Source organism: Carya illinoinensis, chromosome 8 (genome assembly GCF_018687715.1).
Source record: "Carya illinoinensis cultivar Pawnee chromosome 8, C.illinoinensisPawnee_v1, whole genome shotgun sequence".
Taxonomy (NCBI): Eukaryota; Viridiplantae; Streptophyta; class Magnoliopsida; order Fagales; family Juglandaceae; genus Carya; species Carya illinoinensis.
This window is the reverse complement of record NC_056759.1, coordinates 10,112,355-10,131,935: the sequence shown is the minus strand read 5'-3', so window position 1 is coordinate 10,131,935 and position 19,581 is coordinate 10,112,355. Positions and strand designations below refer to the sequence as shown.

The 19,581-nt window shown below is 37.4% G+C and overlaps 1 protein-coding gene across 1 annotated transcript; it reads left to right on the top strand.

The window, feature by feature from the left end:
- Nucleotides 1-1,781: 1,781 nt before the first annotated feature.
- On the top strand, nucleotides 1,782-9,962 carry LOC122319344 (ABC transporter B family member 4-like). The gene is made up of 13 exons (XM_043137366.1): nucleotides 1,782-2,001; nucleotides 2,812-3,168; nucleotides 4,105-4,159; nucleotides 4,262-4,437; nucleotides 4,735-4,956; nucleotides 5,084-5,322; nucleotides 5,447-5,972; nucleotides 6,079-6,352; nucleotides 6,747-7,621; nucleotides 7,869-8,135; nucleotides 8,262-8,525; nucleotides 8,619-8,915; nucleotides 9,469-9,962. Exons 2-13 carry the CDS (start codon nucleotides 2,836-2,838, stop codon nucleotides 9,829-9,831), a joined length of 3,891 nt encoding a protein of 1,296 aa, XP_042993300.1. The 5' UTR covers nucleotides 1,782-2,001; nucleotides 2,812-2,835; the 3' UTR covers nucleotides 9,832-9,962.
- The last annotated feature ends 9,619 nt before the right edge of the window (nucleotides 9,963-19,581 follow it).

Below are 19,581 nucleotides of genomic sequence, written 5' to 3'. Positions count from 1 at the left end.
TTTAATGAAAAGTTGGTGCGATTTTATTTTTCATCCCATGATTTTTTTATATATATCTATAAAATCCAGCATAAATAACGGTCCGCGCATTGTTCGGATTATAGGCTTGTGATGATAAAATGAGGGGCAAAATGGAAAATAAAAATATAGATTTTTTTGCTACGAGTAATATTCGTGGGAATTGATTATTTAGTAGCGGGTAAAAGCAGATAAGCCACCCTCATGAGGGTACAAATTAAATAGTTTTGTTCAGCGACTTTATTCAGTGGTAAAAAGATAGTTTAACTCGTTATAATAACTATTTTTCCACTAAAAATCTATATGTTGTCTATTTTTATTATCCAGAAAACAAGTTGGTCATAAAAATTACAGACGTGGTAGGAAAAAATCTTTTGCCATCAAACATTATGACCACAACAATCTTATAGAAAAATGCCCATATTTATTCTCTCCAACAATCTTAATAGCAAAATGCCACTTTTTCTCATGAAATTATGCCGTAAAAAAAGAAAAAAAAAAAACTCGTGACAAAAGCCACTATATGTCGTATTGGGCCACCTGAGATAATAGGTTGGGACCTCTCCCAACTAGTACATGGAGACGTCCCATATACTCCAACATCAACTTGTATAAGCGGTTGGGAGTTGGCATTTATGCTCTTCTCACGGTCATGATTGGTCTCTATGATCTGCATCAATTAGCACCACGTTGATCTTATCTTCTCGCTTCTCTTGACTCGTTTAATCGATTGAAACCATATACTAGAATGCAAATTAATTAAGGGCTAATGGACTTGAAACTTACAATATTTAAAGAGTGTAATGAGTTTTACCGACTGCCACATCCAATGTTAATTGTAACAGCCACTACCATATCCATGACATGAAAAACATTAAAAACATATTATATATTTCAGTTTCTTTACTTGTCTTTTATATATGAAGGTTATTTCAGCAGGAACGTACGACGTCGTGCACTTTCGAGAAGATATATAAAAGATCAGATATCCATACCCACGCACGCACATAGGGGCCCGTTGTATATATAACTATTGTTATTATATTGATCATCATTTGATGATAATAAATAATGTATTTCGGAGGTTTTCGCAGTCTAATCATCCTTATCGGAGCACTACTGCGTTGAATATATATAAAGCGGTTAGGTGTTGGCATTTATAATCTTCTCACGATCACTGTCTTAGTCATCATTGCCGACTAGCTACCAGTACGTTTGGAGTAAGGAATTTAAATCCGTATAATGATAATGATATCTTACCTTTTATTTATTATTATTTTTTATTTAATTTTTTATTTTTTTTTTGTCTTTTCTAAATTTAGATTAAAAATTTTAATATGATATTTTTATATAATCTAAAAGAAAATAAATTCAATCAATCAATATAATTATGTAAATTAATTTAAAATAAATTTAATTTTATAAAAATTGACTCAAATAGTATAAAATTAAATTTATTTTAAATTAAATTATGATTCTGTTTAGTTGATTGAAGGTGTTTTTTTCTAAATTAGGTAAGAAGATTATATTTCAAGATTTCTAATCCAAAATCAAATAGTGAAAGAAAAAAAAAAGATATAACTGAATAATAAATAGTAATAAATGAAGTGTCAGGGTATCCATACCTATCATGGAAATGTCTGATCGATTCATAAACTGCCACGTCTTTCTGATGTAAACCGGTAGCTAGGCTTATCATTGTCCACTGATTGTATTTAGAACTACTACTGTTACTCGTGTGGATATATATGAGAGAATCCCTCAACCCGATCATGATCCTAAATACACGATAGTTTGGGGTTCAAAACTTCAAATTAAATTAAAGCAATCCCTTAAAATGTGTATATAGTGCATGCGCTGGCCGTATGTAGTAGTTCAAACAACACGAACTACTGCATCCACGCGTGCATGAGATATTTCTGCATCTGGGAACCAGATCATGTAGAGGCATCTGGTGGTTTTATGTTTCCTTTCGAGCTTTAGGTGAATTAGTCTTTCTCAACATACAGCCATTTCGTACGTCTTTCTTGATTGTTAATATTATGCAATATTGCCAGGAGTTTCATGAGGATCAAACACCATAGCCAGACCAACCTGGTTACATTTTTTTTTAAATAAAATAAACATGGCATTTTCCAGTTGAAATTTCATCAACTTGGTGATAATAAGCAGAAAGCGAGTAATCTGCTGTGGAGTGGAGATTTTTTGGCACTCACAAACAGGAATGCTTCTTTGAGCCGGAAATTTTCCAACCGAATTTTGTATAGCTTTGAGTAAATAGCAATTGTTATATTTTGCATCAGCTTCTCCTCTGCTGTCTTTTGCAGTCTTGGTGCGGTATTGATCATGGTTCACTGGCATTAAAACAACAGTTTACTTCTGATCATGGTTCCCTCAGAGATGTTTTCGTTGGAATATTTTCTATTGTGCAGGCTTCCATTATAAAAATCTTTATCACTTCGGCTCTGAAGTTTCATTCCTTTTACTTTTTCTTTTCATTTATGTTTCATGACCACCAAATGACACACCGCATATCTCTCTATTTCTGTCTCTGTCTCTCCCCCCCTTGTTACTTGTTCTATCGTTCTTGTGACTTTAGTGAGCTAGAATTTCCCGTCTTGAGCGATCTATTCGACTGAAAAGTGAAATTTGTATGTTTTTGCTTATAACTCACTCTGACAAATGAAAATCATGTATACAACTCGTTATTTTCTTTAGCTGCCTCTCTGTTTGTCATTACAATCCATGATTCTGTTAGTCCCCATTTTTGACGTGGTAAATTTTGTTGTGAAGGTGCTATTTTAGTGGACGGTGTAAATGGAGATGGAAAATGGCTTGAACGTCGGGACAACAACCACGCATGAGGGAGCCGAACTAAAAAACAACGTAGAAAAGGCTGAGAATAATAGCCCTAACGCGATCGGTGGTCGACAAGACTTCGAGAAGAGTACTGGAGAAGATCAGAATTCCAAAACTGTTTCATTTCTTAAGCTTTTCTCTTTTGCAGATTCCACTGATGTTTTCCTAATGATTGCTGGTACAATGGGTGCCATTGGAAATGGCTTAGGTCTGCCCCTTGCATCAGTACTCTTCGGGGAAATGGTTAATAGTTTGGGAAGACCTACAGGCATTGTTCCTTTAGCTTCCAAGGTAAAAACTACGCTCCCCGAGTTCAATTCCAATCTGTCACTGGAAAAGTTTAGTTGAACGTTCCCTTTGTTTTCGACTACTTGTTTAATGAAGTTTAAGGTTGTGTTTAATTGTTGAATTGAATTGAAGTTTTTATAAATAATAATAAATTTAGATATTATATGAATTTAATAAAATTTATTTAAGATATATTTAAATGTAATTAAATATTAATATGTGTTTAAATATATTATAAAAAATTATAAAAAAAATGAATCTCACAATTATTTTATATTGTTTAACTGACAAAACTGACCGAAATCAATAGCTTTTGGACCCACAAAATTCAGAGCAACCCATCTGTGATTCACGTGCACTGCTAGAGACAACGGCCTATGAAGCAACGGTCAAAACGGTCTGGCATCTGGAATAATTTTTCTTCTTTTCATTCAACCAAGCAGCCAACATCTTTTCTTTCACATCGAGATACAGTAAACTCACTTGAGTTTTACACGATCCAGCTCAACTTTATGTTTAGATGATTGAACTGGTTCAAAAGTGGACTGCATTCAGTGCAGTCTAAGTAACCATACGAGCATAAATTATGCTAGAGTTTTGTTATTAATAAATAAAGTCGTGTATTAGTTTAAATATAAATATTAATTTTTTTATATTTAAAATTTAAATTATTATTATTTTTAATAATATTTATTTTTTAACTATTTATATTAGATTAGTATATATATTAATATATAATTATTCTTGTAATTAGATTTTTTCAATATGTGCTGATTTCTAGTAATAGCAGTAATAGTATAACTTGTCTAGCGCTTCTGTTAAAAATTAATTAATCTTGTTTTAAGAAGAATCAATGCATTTGAACACTCTTCGTTTCTAATATGCTAATTTGTTGATAAGATGAAGATGACATTGATTAGTTTCCTGCTAATGTTTTAGGTCTGTCTAAAAATAGTCTACCTGGGTGTGGGGGTTGGTGCCGGAGGATTCATCCGTAAGTAGATTCCATAACAAAATATTACAATACGTTGAACGCTTAAAACATCCATCAATCAGGTGGTACTGAAAAATGAGAAAGTTGTCTTGTTCTTGTCAGAGGTGGCTTGCTGGATGATCACAGGGGAGAGACAAGCTGCGAGAATACGGGGTTTGTACTTGAAGGCTATTTTAAGACAAGATGTGGCTTTTTTCGATAAAGAAACTAACACTGGAGAGGTAGTTGGGAGGATGTCAGGTGATACTGTTCTCATACAAGATGCCATTGGCGAGAAGGTACTGTACTGCTCTCTTTGCATATTAAAATGAATAATGGTCGGCTTACCATCCCTCCACAATTTTTTTATTATTTATAATTTTTTAAATTAAAAAATATATATTTTATTTAATAATAAAGAAGTGATTATTAACAAAATTATATATTTTTTTAAATATTTTTAATAAATAAAGATGTTAAAAAAATAATTTTAAAAAAAAAATTAATATAATAAATAAGTAGTAATGAGATAGCAAGATATCACAGTCAAAATTTTAAACTGGAGAAAAAACACCATGAGTTTTTTGCATGTTCAGGTTGGGAAGTTTCTGCAGTTGATATCAACATTCATAGGAGGTTTTGCTGTGGCATTTTCCAAAGGCTGGCTTCTTACCCTTGTCCTGTTGGCCTCATTTCCTCTTCTTGTGGCGTCTGGAGGTCTTCTGTCAATCGTCATAGCTAAGACAGCTTCCCGTGGACAAGCTGCTTATGCAAATGCAGCAAATGTGGTTGAGCAAACAATCAGTTCAATCAGGACAGTATGTCAAGTTGTTGGAACTATATATAGGGATCCCTGGGGAATTTCAACTTTATCCCAGTAAAATTTAGTTGAATGCAGTTATTTTCTAGCAAATTACTGATATCCACCATTTGGTTCTTGTGTAGGTGGCATCATTTACTGGGGAGAAACAAGCTGTAATGAACTATAAAAGGTTCCTGATAACAGATTACAAAGCAGGTGTTCATGAAGGCTTGGTTTCAGGGTTAGGTTTTGCCGCCGTTAAGTTAGTAGCATTTGGCAGCTTTGCTCTGGCAGTATGGTTTGGATCAAAATTGATACTGAATAAAGGATACAATGGGGGTGATGTGCTGATTGTGATTACGGCTGTGTTGACTGGATCTGCGTAAGCTACACTTTGAATATTCTTTAGCTCTCAATACTCTCTAATAGATTTATTTATATAAACGTATTTTGTTTTTTTCATTTTTCAATTTTTGCCTTTTTCTGCCATGTGGAACATGTTTCAGGGCCCTAGGCGAGACATCTCCCTGCATAAATGCCTTTGTTGCAGGTAAAGCTGCTGCATATAAGATGTTTAAGACTATTGAGAGGAAGCCAAAGATAGATACGTATAGCACAAAGGGAAAGATTTTGGATGATATTCACGGAGATATTGAGTTAAGAGATGTCTTTTTTAGTTATCCAGCCAGACCCAACGAGCAAATATTCAGTGGATTCTCTCTTTATATCAATAGAGGCACTACTTCAGCTTTGGTTGGACAAAGTGGAAGTGGGAAGTCAACAGTGATAAGTCTAATAGAGAGATTCTATGATCCACAGTCTGGAGAAGTTCTGATAGATGGCATTAACCTCAAAGATTTCCATCTTAAATGGATTAGGCAGAAAATTGGTCTTGTTAGCCAAGAACCTGTGTTGTTTGCATCCAGTATTAAGGATAATATTGCATATGGAAAGGATGGTACAACCTTTGAAGAGATCAGAGTTGCCACTGAACTTGCAAATGCTGCTAAATTTATTGATAAATTGCCTCAGGTTTTTTGAGTTTTAGCCTCCACTGGAACTTTAGACATTGTAATATACCTCCTCATAACCATAGAAATTGTACATTTAATTACTAACTTGGAATTTTTCAATCCAGGGACTAGATACCGAGGTTGGTGGGCATGGAATGCAGCTATCTGGGGGTCAGAAGCAGAGAATTGCCATTGCAAGAGCAATTCTAAAAGACCCTCGGATTTTACTTCTGGATGAAGCTACAAGTGCTCTTGATGCAGAATCTGAGAGAATTGTGCAGGAGGCATTGGACAGGATCATGGTTAATCGAACTACCGTTATTGTTGCCCATCGTTTGAGTACAGTCAGAAATGCTGATATGATTGCAGTCATTCAACAAGGAAAGATAGTTGAAAAAGGTATGCTACAGCATAGTCCTGGCTGTATCCATTTGCTTATCCACATTGAGCCGGCTTTCTGTTAATTTGACAGTGTTCAGTGTTTTTTCATTGCCTAAACTTGTCATCTTTCTAACTACATTGCTTTGCACTCTATAGACAAATTAAGTTGAAATCTGAAGTCTTAAACACTAAATGCCCACAAAAATGTGTACAGATCAGTAACTTCTTGACCTATATGAAGGCTACAATTTGGAGAAGGAAATAGAAATTTTCTTGTTTTACTGTAATGTATATTTCTTGAAAATACCTACACCATTGTATTATTTCCTGATAATCTCTGGAACCTTGGATTACGCCACAATGGGAGAGATACATATATATCAACCAAAAAACATATTGGTTAATTTCTCAGGATCACACTCGGAATTAATCAACAATCCTAATGGAGCATACTCGCAACTCATCCACTTGAAAGAAGTAAACAAGGAGTCGGAACAGGCATCAGACGATCAAAACAGATCAGAAATTACTGCTGAATCTTCTAGACATGACTCAAGTCTGAGATACAGTCAAAGAATATCACACCTAAGATCTATAAGTCAGGGATCATCTGTTAATAGTTGCAGCCGCCGTTCATTCTCAGCCTTTGGATTGCCCATAGAAGGCCTCATCCCTGATGATACGTGGACAGAACCAGAAGAAATGTTTCCAAAGGTCTCAATCCGCAGCCTTGCCCTCCTCAACAAACCAGAGATTCCTATTCTTCTTCTTGGGGCTATGGCTGCAATCCTAAATGGCACATTATTTCCTTTATTTGGTATGTTGATCTCCAAGGTAATCAAATCATTTTACGAACCACCTCATAAACTGAGAAAGGACACAAATTTTTGGTCAATAATTTTTGTGATCCTTGGTGTGGTATCGTTTCTTGCAATTCCAGCAAGAGCATACCTTTTTTCTGTGGCCGGGTGCAAGTTAATTCAACGTGTTAGATTGATGTGTTTTGAGAAGTTGGTTCACATGGAGGTTGGTTGGTTTGATAAGCCTGAGCACTCATGTGGCTCGATTGGTGCTAGGCTTTCAGCAGATGCTGCTCGAGTGAGAGCTCTTGTTGGAGATTCACTTGGTCAGATTCTTGATGTTATTGCTTCAGCAGTTGCAGGTTTAGTCATTGCATTTGTTGGAAGTTGGCAGTTGGCAATTATTATCCTTGCATTGATTCCTCTGATTAGTATCAATGCATATGCTCAATTAAAGTTCACGAAAGGATTCAGTGCAGATGCAAAGGTCTGCTCTGAAACTAATTATCTCCTTTTTATCTCCTTTTGTTTTGTTGACTACAGATGAAAGGATTCAGTGCAGATGCAAAGCATTTCTCTTTCATAAATCAATTTTTTGTATACAATTGAGATTTCTATGCAAGAAAACTCTGAGTATCCATCTTATTCAACTGAGCTATACATATCTAATTTTTCATCTCTAAGTTTATTATTGGAAAAGTTGATCCCTCAAAATCTCAATTGTATGGTTGAAGATGATGTACGTGGAAGCAAGCCAAGTTGCCAATGATGCAGTCGGGAGTATAAGAACAGTTGCTTCTTTCTGTGCTGAAGAGAAGGTGATGAATCTATACAGAAGCAAATGTGAAGGCCCAAGGAAGGCCGGGATAAAGCTAGGCTTGATCACTGGAATAGGATTTGGGACATCTTTTGGCTTCTTGTTTCTTGCCTATGCTACCTCTTTCTATGCAGGAGCTCAACTGGTTCAGGCAAGGAAAGCAACATCCTCAGATGTTTTCCAAGTATGAATTCCTTCTATTCTTTAACCAGGCTTTCCAACGATTTGAACAGTAATACAAGAAATCTAACAAGGGCATAAACTCTTGAGACCTTGTTAAGTTAAATAATGGTGAATGCTTGGTTTTCAGGTTTTCTTTGCTTTGACCTTTGCAGCCATGGGAGTTTCTCAAACAAGCTCCATGGGTCCAGATACTGGCAAAGCCAAGAATGCTGTTTCTTCCATATTTGCAATAATACACCAGCAATCGAAGATAGATGCAAGTGATGAGTCTGGTATAACTTTAGACAATTTCAAGGGAGGAATTGAGTTTCGTCATGTATGCTTTAAGTATCCATGCAGGCCAAATGTTCAGATCTTCCATGACCTCAGCTTGACTATCCATCCTAACAAGGTTCGTAAGGTTCAGTACTTTTGGTGTTTTCAACAACTAGCACAAAAGATTCGAACAAGTTATTCACATTGGTACTAAATTTTTTTTCCTCAGACAGTTGCCTTGGTTGGAGAAAGTGGGAGTGGGAAATCCACAGTCATCTCATTGCTGCAAAGGTTTTATGATCCTGATTCTGGTCATATTAAACTTGATGGAATTGAAATTCAGAAGTTTCAAGTGAAGTGGCTGCGGCAGCAAATGGGTCTCGTGAGTCAAGAACCAGTTTTGTTTAATGACACTATTCGTGCCAACATTTCATATGGAAAGGAAGAAGGAAATGCAACAGAGACAGAAATTATAGACATAGCAAAGTTGGCAAATGCTCATAGCTTCATTAGTGGCTTACAAAAGGTAATCAGGACAAACAAAGCAGTGCATTTCTTTACATTTCTCTTATTATCTTTGCAAACACCATTTATTTCAAAAACTAGTATAGAATTTATTATTTCATTTATATGAGAAGGATTCTTAGACTCTATTTGGATGCTCAGAATATCTCAGATCATCTGTGAATATTAGTGAAATATAGTTTGTGAATAGTTATAAAATAATAGTGAATAATTTGTGAATAGTAGTGAATAATTTGTGAAATAGTGAAGTAGTATGAGAAGAAGGCCTAAAAACACTTGTGTTCCCAAACAAAACCTTAATTTTTTATTATTTAGTTTTGTTCAATGATCCTAAAACAAATAGAGTCTTTTGCGATAAAAATATTTCCGGTGAGTTTCAAATGGCCCCAAATATTGTTTTTTTTTTTTTCTAAATCTTAATTCGAATACCATGTGAAATTATTACTTATTCTAAAAACATAAGGAGGTGAGAAGATATAGATTTTATAATTTATTTTATATTGTTAACGTTATCATACCCTAATATGATTTCCTTCATGGCTTCCAAAATGAAGGGTTATGATACCATAGTAGGAGAACGTGGAGTCCAGTTGTCCGGCGGGCAAAAGCAACGAGTTGCCATTGCACGAGCCATGATCAAAAGCCCGAAGATATTACTATTAGATGAGGCTACTAGTGCATTGGATGTCGAGTCTGAAAGAGTGGTTCAAAATACATTAGATAAAGTTTGGGTTAACCGGACTACGGTGGTGGTTGCTCATCGATTATCCACAATCAAGAATGCCGATTTAATCGCAGTTTTTAAAAATGGAGCTATTGTAGAGAAAGGGAGACATGAGACTTTGATTAAAAACAAGGATGGCTTTTATGCCTCCTTGGTTTCAATTCACACAACTACTAATGCTTCAACTTCCTAGCTAGCTAGGAACTCTATGTGCTTAAATATTTTAACTTTCTAGATGTTGAATATAAAAGACAAGGAGAAATGTTTTAATCATAAAATAATTGTATAAAATTAATTCATAAAGTAACGTAGTTTGATTTGGTACTTCAGATTGTAAACTAAATCTAATGTATCACATGAAGTCATATCAGTTTAGAAGTGTATTTTTATAAAATCTCTTTATAGTCACAACCTAAGCAACTCCACAAGGCCCAACTCGCACACCTGTAGTTATGAAGAAATAGGAGCTTCAGGGCAATGAGGGACACCTCTGATTCTTAAGTTAGTATATGATTTCCTATGAGAAGAGTATGGAGATTTGAGTGTATGGAGTGCCTGAGGGTCATTCTCTCGCTGAGGGAAAGGGTACATATACGTGGCTAGTGTGGCCCCTGCAAGGGAGTCGTTGGGGTGTCACTCTGTACTCGAGTCGCATTTCCCGATCAGCTCCCTGTTGTGTGACAGTCTTGTAGGGCATGATCGTGGCGACCACTGTCACCCCAGGAGGCACGTCGTGGTGTGCACACATCCAGGCTTCATTGAATGCAGTGTGGTTCCTTTGTTGTAGTGTGCCCGTCTCCACGTCTCATTTAATGCGACATGGCCTTAGCCAGGTGCACCCACTTTCGAGATTTGTCTAGCTACCCTTGACCTTGTGCGATGGGGGCTGTTGGCTAGTTGGTGTTAAACAGTCCATCCTTCATCCCCTGACTGGTGCATGTTGCCCAACTCCTCCTTCGCTTGGCTTCTCGGGCCGGCCCCACCTGGCCCATCTCTCACTCCTTGGTCTTTGGTCCACTTGGGCTCTGTGGACAGGACCTGTTTGGCCTGGCCTAGTTCTGGGGAAACCCGTTCACAATGCCAAATGAGTTCTGACCACAGACGTGTGGTGGGAACTCAAAATGCTTTTGCTGCGCCTTTCTCAGACACGTATCCTGCAACTATCTCCTACATCATTAATGTTTAGGGGGTGCCTCAATTTTTGTTGCCTCTTCGACTCCTCGATGGTTCTATTTGTTGGAGAAGCCTCCCTACATCACGCATTGCACATTGGCCCGTGCTATGCATCCGACGTGGGTCTCCCTTGTTTAAGCAAATCCACACCGGTTGGGTTCCTTGAAGCCACACGCTTGCATCATTAGTGTCTGGGAGCACCTCAATTTCTATTGCCTTTCTGGTTCCCCGATGATTTAATTTGATGGGGGAGTCTACCCACGTCCCGCACTGTGCATTGGCTCGTGTCCCCTACGCACCTGACATGAGTTTTCCTCACATGTGCAGACCCACATCTATTAGGTTCCAAGAGACCACTTTGCGCATTTCTCAAGATGTGGCGCACCCCTTTGGTTCTTAGCTCTTGATTGCAAGAGCTCTACTATCATGCCCAACCCCTTTATAAGGCCTCCATCCTCTCTCACTTTCACTGTTGCTTCCTTTCTCACTCTCTGAGCTTTTTCCTTTGCCTTCGTCGCTGTCTTTCTCACTCCCCAAGCTTTCTCCTTTGCCCTCATTGTTGTTTCATTCATTCCTCGAGTAATTTCCTTCACCCTTGTCATTGTCTCTCTTCCTGCCTGAGTTTTCTCCTTCACCCTCGTCGCTATCTCTCTTTCTCCTTAAGCTCTCTCATTCAACCTCATTGATGTCTCTCTTTGTTCCCATGGCCCCAAAGAGCTCCTCTAGTGCTCATCCCTTGTACTTTGCCGGGAAAAGTTGGGAATCAGCAGTCTCCGCTGATGACCTTCAGGCGTTCAAGATGAAGTATAGCATCCCTGACTCAAATGTCTTAGATGTCCTTGGGCGTCGAGTGCCCATTGTGGACTTCGACGAGATGGTTTCCCGCATGGCGCTCTACCCCTTAATGTTCACAAATGGGCTCTACCTCCCGTTTTGCCGATGTGATAACCCAGTCTTCACTCATATTTTGTTATTGGGCTATGCATGGTTGTCAGACTTGATGCACTAGGCATCTAAGCCCACAAGGGAGGCCCACAAGGCTCATGCATTTTGGCCTCAACAAGGGTTAGAAACCCTATACACTACAACAGATAGCACATTTACCGGCGCTTTTAAATCGCCGGAAAATCGCAAAAACTCGACGCTATATTTATATCCCAGCGATTACATAATCGCCGCATAATCGCCGGTACTATTCAGCCATTTCTTCTATATGGCAGCGAAGCTAAAAAAACGCCGTCTAATATCAGCTTTTTACCGGCGATTATTTAATCGCCGGTATATAATTTCAAAAATATAAAAGTAAATACCGGCGATTACAAAATCGCTGTGAAATAATTCAGCAGCGATTTATATATCGCCGGTATATAAAAGAGAAAAGGAAATTTATTAACCGGCGTTTAAGAAATCACTGGAAAATGATTAACCGGCATTTAAAAAATCGCTGGGAAATTATTAACCGACGTTTGTGAATCGCTGGCATTTTATTATCCAGCGTTTCATAAATCGCCGTTATATTGTTAACCGGCGTTTCATAAATTGCCGTGATATTGTTACCCGGCATTTCATAAATCGCCGGAATGTTATTAACCGGCGATTTATGAAACGCCGGGTAATTAATTTAGTACACGGATAAATATTTACCGGCGTTTAGAAAATCGCCGGGTTATTAATTGCCAGCGATTAAATAAACGCCGGAAGATATGTTACAGTCTAGAATTTGCATTCCGGCGTTTAATAAATCGCTGGCAATTAATAACCCGGCGATTTTCTAAACGCCGGTAAATACCAACACTGCCAGTAAATTACTTTCCAGCGTTTTTTCATCGCCGTCATTTAATATAGCAGGGATTAAGAAAGCGTCGGAACGATTATTACGGCCATTTCATTATATTCCAGCGATTTTCAAATCGCTGGAATATAATTTTTTGTGCATTATAATTTTTTTTTTTTTTTTGTTTTGTAAATTTTTAGCGGCGATTGAAAAATCGCTGGAAAGTCCTACGAATTCCAAATTTTAATAACCCAGTATTCCTACATGGGTTTCATTTAAATGAGAACTCATTTAAATTTTTAAATGAGACCAATGAGTTCTCATTTAAATGAAACCCAGTAAGAATACTGGGTCTCATCTTTCACCCATGCATTAATCATGAAAACCAAATATTTGCCCGTCATTCATGTAATAAATGTACCTGATTGACATGAGTAGCTAATTAATTATCCATACATCAACAAATTAAAAAATAAAACTAGATTGGTTTAAACAAAATAGATTGGTTTTAACAATAATAACTAGATGATTTCCCTACAATTCTAATAATTTCCAGCTTGAAAATACTTCCTAGCTATTTCAGTATTTTGGTTTTGACACAAGGTGTACATAATATATATAGATTGGTTTTTACAGCTTCCTAAAGCAAAACATCATGGCAACACGTAACATTGGCCAAATAAAATACGACTCATTAAGAAAATAAATAGGACAGACTCTTTCGAACAACAGGTTAATTTTCCCTATTAAAATCATGGCTAGCATTGACATATGTCATTCTAGACAGATATAGAAACCCTAAAAGAAGTGGCAGTGATCACAAGTACAAAGAAGAAGCCACAACTCAAAAATGGCTAACCTTTCAGCTTCAAGCGACGAGAAACGACTGGCCTTCTTCCTCGGCAGCCGGCGTGTGCAAACGACGGACTGAAACACCGGTGGAATTTTGGAGCGAAGCTAAAACAGGGGAAGCTTTAGAACGGGAAGGAGAACACCGGTGTGGGTCAACGGGGAAGGGAAAATGGGCACCAATGAGGCGGGGTTTCAGTCGGGGGAGGTTGCCGGGGGAGATTTTGGGTCACGTTATCATCCACTTCGATCTTCCGAAGATGGTCGTGCGGTGGTGAGGGCGGGGGAAATAATTTGGGGGGAAAGGGTTTTGGCGCCCTGGGTCCTATCCTGTCCCTAAATTAATTTATGGGATGTTGCGGCGAATGAGGTCGTTGTAATATAGTTTTTAGTCGCCGCTACAAAGATTTAATTAGCCCGCGCCAGACTATTTGTAGAATACCCCGGCGCGTTTCTAATCGCAGGCAAACATATATATATTACAGCGTTCGATATTGCGGCGATTATGAAATCGCCGGTAAAACTACGATTTCTTGTAGTGATAGGACTTTAAGGCACACACCCAACCCATGACTTAGTGCCACTTTTCATCCACTTGTAACCCACACTAGGAGCAATGAACCTGGACGTGATGTGGGGAAAGGGCGATGAGAGATTTTAGGGTTTGGTGACCTAAGAAGCCCCACATGCCTACCCAAGGGCTTCTCACCTACTTTTTCCACATGTCACACTTGCAAAGTACTTTGTTTGTTGAGAAATGCTTTTTGAAACTTGTCACTAGTCTAGAAGACTTCTCGAAGAAAGGAATGATGAGGTATATGGGAAAGTGGTGCCTAGGGGAAGCCAAGAGACAAGGGGCACGACACACACTAGAGGGAATTTTCAGTTTCAAGTGGGCATTGCCAAGTGTCACTCACGCATGATGAAATGATGAAAATGAAGAAGAGTGGCATTGGGAAGAGGCAAAAACTTGCTTGGAAAGGTGACCTACACGCCTATTGATGCTTTTAGAAGGATTTTATGAAGGGAAGACTTGAGGTGGACGGCTAGGGCAAGGGAAAATACGATGCATCAAAATCATGTTCTATGCTTAAGCTTAAAAATAAATTTTCACAAAATGATTCCGCTCAACTACTCCACCAAGATGCTCAGATTTCACAAAATACCAGAAATGGAGTGTGTGTCAATCATATATGTATCAATGCATATCATATTAATTTTTAATTTTTATTTTTAAAAAAAAAAATTTTATATATCTGTGCACACACGCTACTCCCAACTAGTGAGAGACATGGTTCTCAATGAATCGAACGAAAGAAAACAAAGTGCACAGAAATAAGCAAACAAAAAAAAAATCAATATGAAATATAAAATCAAAGCAAAATGACAAATAATAATAATAATAAAATGCAAGTAAAGAAAACTATAAAGAGGAAAAAAATCAAAACACTTCCCTGAAATCTTGCACAAACAAGATCTCTTCATGTGGATCAAAGACTTTCAGAAATGACTTTAGATGTTATCCGTTGACAGTGAACCAATTGTCATTCTTCGGATTAACAATGTCTACGGCGCCGTGAGAATGAATATTCTTTACAATGTATGGCCTATTCCATTGGGATTTCAATTTACCAGGAAAAATATGTAAGCGGGAGTTGTAAAGAAAAACTTCCTAGCCAAGTGTAAAATGTTTTGGATGAATTTTCTGATCATGTAGAATTTTCATGCGTTCCTTCACCAACTAAGTATTGTCATAAGCATTCTGATAAGTTTCATCCAATTCATTAATCTGCAATTTTCTCAACCTTGAAGTTTGATCAAGTGACATGTTAACATGTTTAATAGCCCAAAGAGCTCAATACTGAATATCAATAGGTAAATGGCAAGTTTTATTGTAAACTAATCGATAAGGGGACATACCTAGATTTGTTTTAAAAGCTGTCTTATAAGCCCACAAAGTATCAAGAAACTTAACTGACCAATCTTTTCTAAAAGGATTGATAGTTTTCTCTAAAATGATTTTTATCTCTCTGTTTGCCAATTCTGCTTGCCCATTTATTTGAGGGTGACAAGGGATAGAAACTCGGTGTGTGATACCATATTTCTTCATGAGTGTAGAAAATGGTTTGTTGCAAAAATGAGAACTCCTATCACTTATGATAACTTTGGGCATGCCAAAATGAGTAAACAGAGATTGCAAAAATTTTAGGACAACACGATGGTCATTTGTTTTGCAAGCAACGGCCTCCACCCATTTTGAAACATAATCCACAGCTAATAAAATATGTGTTTCCAAAGAAAATTGGAAAAGGTCCCATGAAGTTTATTCCCCAACAATAAAAAATTTCTAAAGTAAGAATAGGGGAAAGATGCATCATGTCTCTTTTGCTAATGGATCCCAATTTTTGACAAGTCTCACAAGCCTTACAAAAATTATAAGCATCTTTAAACATGGAAAGCCAGTAAAAACCGCTTTGCAAAATTTTAGCGACTGTTTTATTTGCTGAAAAATGACCACTACATGCACCCATATGACAAAATCTCAACACAGATGAAAACTCATCACAGGAATGCATCTTCGAATCAATTGGTCCGAACAATATTTGAAAAGGTATGGATCATCAAAGTAAAAGTGTCGTACCTCAGAGAGAAATCGACGCTTATCTTGGGTGGACATTCAGAAGGCATTTGTTTAGTCACCAGATAATTGACTATGTCAGCATACCAGGGAGCTCTTTTAGTAACAAATAGCTACTCATCCGGGAAACTATCATCAAGAGGAAGGCTGACATTTGAAGAGGAGGAGGATGGCAATCTAGAGAGGTGGTCAGCTACCATATTTTCAACTCCTTTCTTGTCCTTAATGTTTATGTTGAACTCTTGAAGTAGTAGAATCCAGCGAATCAAGCATGGCTTGCATCTTTCTTAACTATCAAATACTTAAGAGCAGAGTGGTCAATGAAAATAGTAACTGGAGAACCAAGAATGTAAGTTCGAAATTTATCAAGTGCAAAAACCATTGCAAGCAATTATTTTTCAGTAGTGGTATAATTTTTATGGGCATCATTCAATGTTCTACTAGCATAATAAATCACAAAATGTCTATTATCCACACGCTGTCCCAAAACAGCTCCTAAGGCATAATCACTTGCATCCGTCATGATTTCAAAGGAAAGGTCCCACTACAAGGGTTGCATAATAGGGATCGTGGTAAGCGATTTTTTAAGGGTATCAAAAAAACTTTTTGGCACTCATCAATCCAAACAAATTCAATATCATTTTGTAAAAGAGTGCACAAATGTTTTGTAATAGAAATGAACCCTTGAATAAACCGCCTATAAAAGCCAACATAACCAAAAAAAGAACAAATATCCTTAACCGTCCTAGGGACAGGAAGTTTAGATATTAATTCAATTTTTGCCTTGTCGACCTTTATATCTTCAGAAGAAACAATATATCCCAAGACAATGCCCTGAGTAACCATAAATTGGCATTTCTCCTAATTAAGTAAAAGATTTTTTTCCTCACATCTCTGGAGAATACGTGCCAAATTATGCAAACAACTATCAAAAGATTTCCCAAAAACAGAGAAGTCATCTATAAATATTTCACAAATGTCATCAATCATGTTAGAAAAAATACTCATCATGCATCTCTGAAAAGTAGCTGGAGCATTACACAAACTAAAAGGCATTTTGGTAAAAACAAATGTGCCAAAAGGACAGGTGAAAGTGGTTTTCTCCTAGTCCTCAGGCGCTATAGCAATTTGATAATAACTAGAGTATCCATCCAAGAAGCAATAAAATGCATTACCAGCCACTCTTTCTAAAATTTGATCCAAGAATGGTAAATGAAAATGATCTTTCCTACTGTCTAGATTAAGTTTTCTATAATCAATGCACATTCTCCAACAAGTAACCATTCTAGTTGAAATCAACTCATTTTTATCATTTTTGACAACAGTTAAACCATATTCTTTTGGTATCACTTGAGTTGGACTTACTCACTTACTGTCTGAGATTGGGTAAATGATACCCACTGCGAGCAGTTTAAGCACTTCCTCTTTAACAACTTCCTTCATAGTAGGATTGAGCCTACGTTGAGCACCACGAACCAGTCTAGCATCATCTTCAAGATGGATTCTGTGGGTACAAACAGCAGTATCAATACCTTTGATGTTGGCTATTGTCCAACCAATTGCGCCTTGATGCTTTTTTAAGACTTCAATCAACTGAGCTTCATCCTTTTGATTTAACTTTGAGGAAATCACCACAGGAAAAGTGCCTTATTCAGGACCAAGAAACACATACTTTAAATCTTGAGGAAGTGGTTTCAGTTCTAACTGGAGAACTTCTTCCTCTGAAGATTTAAATATGTCTAGTGGTGGTAGAATTTCAAACTGGAGTACTTTCCATCTTGTGCCTGCAAATTGTACTTCAAGTGGTAAAGAAGAATCTGCAAAACAGTCCAAAAATTCAACATGGTCAATTTTTTCATCATGTAAAAATTCAGGTGTCTAAAAAATAGAATCATTATCAAAGAAATGAAAAGTTAAGCAAATAAATTATATTGGTGTCAAACTCTCCACAGCATTCAAATCAATCATGTCATCAAAATGTGCTGACATCTTGCAAGTATTGAAAACGTTCAACTCAAGTGCCATGTTCCCAAAAGTAGGCTTTAAAACTCTACTTTTGCAATTAATCAAAGCATTTAATGTAGCTAGAAATGGTTTTTCCAGGATGATAGGAGCTTAATAAATAGTGGAGGCTGGCTTCTGCATATCAAGAACTACAAAATCCACTGGATAGTAAAATTTGTCCACTGGACCGGCACGTCCTCTACAATACCCCTTGGCTTCTTAACTGATCTGTCAGCCAACTGTAGCATGATGGAGGTCTTTTTTAGCTCACCCAATCCCAACTACTCATACACTGAGAATGGTAGCAAGTTCACACTACTCCCCAAATCAAGTAAAGCTCTCCCAATGCGTGACTCACCGATCATAATGGAAATGTTGGGAGAGCCGGGATCTCCAAACTTCTAAGGAGTCTTGCTCAATATCAATGCACTGACTTGCTCCATTAGGAAAGTTTTCTTCTTTACATTTAGCTTCATCTTCACTGTACACAAGTCCTTCAAAAATTTTGCATATGAAGACACTTGTTGTATGGCATCCAAGAGCGGAATATTAATTTTTACTTACTTGAAAATCTCCTGAATCTCAGTGTGGTATTTGTTCTTTTGGCCAACTATCAATCTCTGTGGATAAGGAACCACAGGTTGGTACCCCCTATTGGTTTCAACCTCTCTACTCACAAGTTTCTTTGACTCTAATCTCACTTCCTCTAGTTCTTTATCATCCTCATCAATCTCTATTACATCTTCAGGTTTAGAGCTAACTACTTGTTTGTCCAAGGTCATCTCAGGTTGAGGAACTTCCTTCCCAATTCTCAAAGTAAGAACAGCATTTGCTGTCTCAATAACGTCCCCTGAGATTTTATGCACTTGCTGTTGTTGTTGCCTGTATACTTGAGGATTAGGCTGAGGCTATGCTGGAAATTTCTCTTTCTCTAGGGTGCTCAATGTCAAGCTCATCTTATTAATGATCTCACAAACTCATTTATGGCCTGAGTGTTCTAATTATTTGTGGTGGCCTGAATCTGCATGAATTGCTGAAGTGTATTGACCATTTGTACCATACTGTCATCTAGAGACTTCTTTGCAGATGATTGAGATTGAGAACTCTAAGTAGTTACATGAGGCTAAAATCTAGGAGGAGTTACAAAAGGATAGCTCTGAGAACTCTGATATGGCTTATACTGGTGCTGAGGAGCACCCTGATGAAATGGCTGTTGTTGAGATGGTGGAGACCGGCCAGGCTGATTATTTCTCCATGAGAAATTTGGGTGATTCCTCCACCCCAGATTATATGTGTTGGAAAAAGACTGATTCTGTACTCTGTTAACCCAGTTAGCTGATTGCATCTGCTTATACGCACTTTCTTAAAACACTGGCATAATCGGGCAGTCTTGGCTCTTATGGTTCGAATTAGTACATATAGAACATGCCTCTACTACTTTCACATCCTTCACTTTTTTCATTTTCATGGCTTTTAGTCTTCTAGTTAAAGCAGTTATTCGGGCT

Excerpts from the sequence above, each read along its gene's own strand:
- LOC122319344 (XM_043137366.1), top strand. The coding sequence starts at position 2,836 with ATGGAGATGGAAAATGGCTTGAACGTCGGGACAACAACCACGCATGAG. Across the intron at positions 4,957-5,083 it reads CAATCAGTTCAATCAGGACA|GTGGCATCATTTACTGGGGA; the intron begins GTATGTCAAGTT and ends GTTCTTGTGTAG. Across the intron at positions 8,916-9,468 it reads TCATTAGTGGCTTACAAAAG|GGTTATGATACCATAGTAGG; the intron begins GTAATCAGGACA and ends TCCAAAATGAAG.